Below are 6000 nucleotides of genomic sequence, written 5' to 3'. Positions count from 1 at the left end.
TACTGCATAGCGGTATTTTATAACCACGCCCATGTTCCCTGTCCAATCGCTGCCTGTGTGTGCAGTTCAATCACCCAATGGGCAGGCAACACTCAGATCTAGTGCAGAAAGAGGATATTATTTGTCAGTGACGCACCCTCTGATTGGACACGGCAAACACCTATCATTGTTAAGCGCGGAATAAGGAAGTGGAAAGGAACTTCACGGATGATTGAAATGTTTTACACCCAATCAGATGTTCAGGTTCGGCTCTGGCCATCGATTCTTTAGCAGAGGGGCGTGTTTTTTGGCGCTATAACTGTAGACCCGCCTCGCCCTAGCTCCGCCTTTCCCGCCAGCAGCCCAATCGGTAATGGTGCGTGGGGAAAACGTGCCCTCTGTCAGTGGGCGCCCCGCCCTCTTTGTATTACCAGACCGTGATTGGTCGGGTTCTGTGTTGGAAACGACAGGGCGCCCCTGCTTCCCTCCGGTCTGCTCCGGTGCCGGGCGGCAGTAGAAGGAGCATGGCGGGCGGGAGAGAGAGCCTGTCCCACCGCTGGATCCGAGGAGTGGGGCTGCTCTATTTGTGTATCCGGGGGCCGCGCCTCTACAGAGTCTACCGGCTCAACCATGGCAGAGGCCGGGCCCGGGAGGAAGGCGAGTCCGAGCCTTCCTGGGTGAGAGGACGGGGCATTGTCCGGGGTGGTGTATGGAGGGGGCTGGGATGGGGCACTACACACCTGTATTGCTGCGATCTCTATGTATGTCAGTGTAAATATTCTACATATGTTACCATACATTATACAGGACATGACAGCTGGGGGCGTTACTAATAGCAACCAGGGAGGCTCCACCTATCATGATAAACAAGGATTCTGGTTGGTTGTTATGGGCAACACCTCTACTCTTACTCTGTGTTGTTTTTATAAATCAGCCCCACAACAATTGACTGACATTATTGTATACAGAACCTTGAGGGTTAGAGACTGAAGTGAATGTACAATATATATGTAAAGCACTGCGTAAACTGACAACGCTATACAAGTACCTGAAATAAATATAGAACCGGGGACACCAGACACCAATAGGATCAGAAGAGCCTTCTCCACATGATCTACTCAGTCCTAGCCTTCCCCCACACAGTACACAATCCTGACCTATAGACTAATGATCTGTGATGGAGCCGAGCTCAGCCACCTGCAGCTGACAACTTCAATCTGAGAACATCCAGAATTCAGTGACAGGTGGATGTGACTTCTAGAGATGAGATCAGGCAAGTTCACATCCTGGTCCAAACCCACCTGACTTATCCCACCTGGAAGATGTCACTGGGCTCCACCAATCATAAGAGGCCGAGGCTTTCTCTACTGCACCATGGCTGCACATATATAAAGGGCATCTAGAAATGCGGCTGCAGGGCAGAGAATGTTTTGACTGTGTTGGATTGGCGGTATACAGTGACAGCTTCCAGGCGGGATAAGTCAGGCGGGTTTGGACGAAAGCTGGAAATACATGAATTGGTGTTTGTGTCATTTGTTTTTTGTAATCAGTCAGCAGGCAGATCAGAAGAATTGAACATATTCCCCCATCCAGACATTTGAGGTGGATGGAGGAATCCTCCCTGTAGCACTATTGCATTCATGAATTGGGGATCGTATTCATGTTTTTGTTTTTTTTTGTTTTTTTTCTGTGTGTTTTGTTTTTATTAATCATCCTGCTGGCTGAATCATCTATGACCAGCTTAAACAACCTGGAAGGAACAAGCAGCATATAGAGTTGAATAAAGTGTAATTTTGTGACACTTCAATATAGTTAAATAAAATAAATAAAAAACAAAAACCCCATAAACCCTTCGATGCATAATACATCATGGATAATAACACATTGCACTGCAGCTACACATCACACATGGGCATGCTTGCCTTTTAGCAGACAGGCTGGTATGAATGAGCCTGGAGTCTAATCCCCATGTAAATGTGTCAGAACTTACTAAGGGTTAAAGGGTATCCAAACCCAAAAATGTCATATTGCAGCTTACCTGTTCTTTGCAAGTGCTGGCTGCATTAATTTTCCCTTTTTTCAGGCTTTTTCTTTCTTTTTCCCCCAATGAATGGTGGAGGCACTCTGTTGGCCGAGGCAGTATATGACTGATGAATCCTAGCTGGGGCAATGGTCAGGAGTGACTAAAAGGAAAAATAAAAATGCCACCCAACAGCAGGAGTCCAGTCCTCATGTGTGCATCATGTCAGAGTAATTTTTCTTTGCTGTGGAGACTTCACTTTACACAATGTGGGGTCTAGGCTACACTTTTAAGGTGCCCCCTAACCAATAAGAATACCAATAGTGCCAAGGCTCTATACTATAGTAACAATAATCTGAAAAGGAATGTGGGAGGAGAGGTGAGAAGTCGGGTTGTGGTCTGCCCCTAGACAGCACTTTTAGTTTCATTTAGTTAGTGCACTGTCACTTTATCAGATTGTACAGTGAAATCTGAGAGACGGTTTTACTTTGGTGAAAAAAAAATAGCTGATTCTACCAGTGTGTGGGCTGGGGAGATCCGCTCTGCCAAGTGTTCAATGAAGTAAAACTGGGCCAAATGTTTTCTTTAATAACCCAATAAATCAGACTGTATCGTCTATTTGGAGGCTTCAATTAAAGCATATGGCAACTCCAGAAAATAAAATGCAGTACATCTCTGCATTGCATGCACCTTTACCTATGTTGTTCCTGTTATAGGTCTCATACACATGGGCAGAAAATAACTTTTTTTTTTTTTCTTTAGAAGTTTTAATTTTTTTTTTTTAATCTCTGAGCACAGATCTATATTAACCAATGTGTGCACATTGTGGCATTTAGATTCATATTATAGAGCATTTAGGGGCATAAAAGTGGAACAAATGAATCTTCTAGTCAGTGAATAAAATTGTGCATGTGAATGTATGTAAGTACACACAAACGTACCAGACTGAGCATTTTTTGTTTATACCAGATTTTGCCTCTAGGTCCTGGAAGAAATATCCAGTGCAAATAGGATTATTTTAATACACCAATGTGCATGCAGCCTTTGGGTCCATGCCCATAGCTCTACTGGGGTGTACAGTGTGCTGAGCCTGCGTAATCGCTTTCCCTGGGCCTGCTGCTGCGTGGAGTCTCACATTGAGATGCATTAGAATGTGGTTAATAGGGGTTGCCTAAAGCACCTACACGAACATAGATGTATGCTCCGTACGCACATGACTGGGGTGTGCAGGTGCTCTACTCCGTCCCTAGAGCTTAACCACATACAGCCACATCTCCTAATACATCTCAATGGGAGACTGTGTGCCGCAGCTGTGGGTCCCAGGAAAGTAATTACAGAGGCTCTGCTTGTAGTTTGGTCATGTACAAGAAGTCTTACCCTTTCACTGCCACAGTAAAAGCTGCTTGGAATGTAAATAAACTTGCTGCTGTATTAGAAGGCATTTTTATTTTTTTCTAAGCCATCTTCTGGTGACCATATAGAAGTGATTTGGGTGGAGACTGCAAAACGCAAATGTATGGAGCATGAGTACGTAAATGATGATTGTGCAACACATGTACATATTGCCATACATGCCATAGTAAGAAGAATAATTCTGGGACTATTATTTGTGGTTCCCGCTTCCCCTCTCTCCATCTCTTCCCCCCCTTAGAAATTAATTTATAAAGCAATATTTACTACTTCTTTAAGATTTACAGTAAAATACAGTTTATCGGTTTTCAACAATTGTTTGGTAATTCACTGAAAAACTCTGCTAAAATACCACATGAGCTATTTTATGACGTCATTGCAGCATTTTAGTAGTGAAAGCTAGCAGTATTTTATTGTCGGCGGTTGCTAGTGTCCCTAATCAGTAAATAACTGGCTGTTAAGGAGATGGCGTCCACCACGTCCTTAACAACCATGACTTATCTAGTGTCTGCGGGATTTCCAGCTGACAACAGAATGCAAACTGACATAAAGAAGCGCTGAAATAAAGAATAAAAACACAGTGGGGGTCCCTCCAATCTATACAAGGCCCTTAGAGCTGAATGACAGCCCTGCCAGTAAATAAAGCAAGGTAATGTCATTGGGTGACCTCCGCCTCTTATGATATCATTGACTGCGACATGATCCCCCAAAGCACCCACCCCTATGTTAAGGGCATGTGGCTTGCTATGGTTCAAGAGGGGAATGCTTGCTCATTTCCCCCCTTTCTTGGCCTGTCAGGCTGCATGCTGAAATAAGGGTCTGGTATGTATTTTGGGAGAACCCCATGCCACTTATTATTTTTTATTTATTTTTTTTTTAATCTTGGCATGAGGTTCTTCTCAAAATTCATTCCAGACCTGAAAGGCCTAGTATAGATGGGGTGCACACATTTTTTTAATTCTGGCACTTTTATTTGCTTATATTCTGCTGTCACTGAGGAATTCCGCATTCAGCAGATGAGTCAAGGTTGAGAAGGATGCCGCAGCTGCCCGCTCCCTAACAACCACCTGTTTACTGGTTGTTAAGGACGCTGGTGGCTTATGGCTCCTTAACAGCCATTAAAAATGAAACATTCCTTTACTATCATAAAATAAAAAAAGTTCACTGCTTAAAACAACTGAGGTTAATGTAAAAACAGTCATTGCAAATAACACAAGTCCACAATGTTACCGGTGAATTCCATACTGAGAAAATGAAAGTGCTAAAAATAAATGTAATCTTCCTCTCAAGTTCAAGGAATATGTGCAAAAAAACACTGTGCTCCACCGACCACTCTGAGGCTTAACAGAGAGATTTTGACCCTCCTATGAGAAGTCACAAGTACTTGTTTCCATTAACACAGATCACCACAGGACTTGGCAACTTTCAGGAACACTTTTCTCATCATCTCAAACAGGGCCAGAGCATTGTGCATAAAAGAGGTAAAAAAAACTCTTCCAATAGTGTAAAAAAAATTAGATAATGCACGTATCACACTGATCAAATAACCCTACACCTTCAATTGTATATTTAAAAACAAAAGAACAAAAAAAAACAAAAGGAGATGTTTATTGTTTGGGTTTACATGCAATGTAACAATCTGTATTTTGTATCTTTATCAGGAATCTTTCTATCAGCCCAGAGCTCTGGAAAAGCACACCGATAGTATCTTGGCTTGGGTGAGTTGTGTTTTCCATATAAAAAGGGGATTTTTACAAAAATCTTTAACAACCCTGGCACCTTACAGTGTCTACTCATCTTGTATACATACAGTATGTATTTATTTATTGCATCTACAAGTTCATTTTAAATATTAACTCCAAGCAGACCCAGATCAATGCAGATCTATCTTTATTGTCACATTAAACATCTTTTTTTAAATGAAAGTAGTGTAAGTACCTGAATTTAACCTGCTTGCAGTCCCTGAGAGAGGGAGAAGCAGATCAAAGATCAAACAGTTGTGCTGTAGTGCAAGGAGCATGCTGATAGGAAGAGAGAGCAGAGTGTTGTAGAAATGAGCTCAACAATCTACTGTTTCCCCCGCACAGGACAAAGCTTTTAGGTGTTGCTGAACTGCAGCAGAAAAAGATCAGGTCCGTTCCCCTGCCAGAGAGGGCTGTGCTATGTGACAAGGCTGTAAAAAACATCTGTGTATTGAGCTATTTGAATGGAGTATAGCTTTAATATGCAATGATAATAAGTTACTGATGTTTATAAGATGCTTTCCCTGATCATGAATTCACACAGAAACATAATTACAGCTCTAATTGCACTCCAAAGATTGAGGTAACAGCTTTGGAAGGCTTGTGTTCTATTTGTACAGAATGCACATGCTGTCTTTGTGAGCCATCTGCAGTCCTGCACCAATGCATTAGAGTCTGCTATACACACTGCTCCCTGCCAATTTAGCGGTCTCAGAGTGTGCACATTCCTAGATATTTATGACTGCATTGCAAAGCAAACCTGTAATCCTTTTGACTAGGGATATGCACTGTAATGTTTTAAAAACCTTGTTTCCATGTATAGTTTGTAATTCTATACAGTGCCTGTAA

The 6000-nt window shown here is 42.4% G+C and overlaps 1 protein-coding gene across 1 annotated transcript in view; it reads left to right on the top strand.

Moving 5' to 3' along the window:
- The first annotated feature begins 394 nt into the window (after window positions 1-394).
- ABHD16A (abhydrolase domain containing 16A, phospholipase) overlaps window positions 395-6000 on the top strand; it is a 41727-nt gene continuing 36121 nt past the window's right edge. Inside the window, exons 1-2 of the mRNA XM_089652508.1 lie at window positions 395-656; window positions 5071-5127. Of these exons, the coding sequence (XP_089508634.1) occupies window positions 504-656; window positions 5071-5127 (210 nt within the window). The 5' untranslated portion in view covers window positions 395-503. The remainder of the gene's footprint in view (window positions 657-5070; window positions 5128-6000) is intronic.

Source organism: Staurois parvus, unplaced genomic scaffold (assembly GCF_062004578.1).
Source record: "Staurois parvus isolate SC_StPar_1 unplaced genomic scaffold, SC_StPar_1.0 ptg000684l, whole genome shotgun sequence".
NCBI lineage: Eukaryota > Metazoa > Chordata > Amphibia > Anura > Ranidae > Staurois > Staurois parvus.
This window is presented reverse-complemented; position numbering and strand designations above follow the sequence as displayed.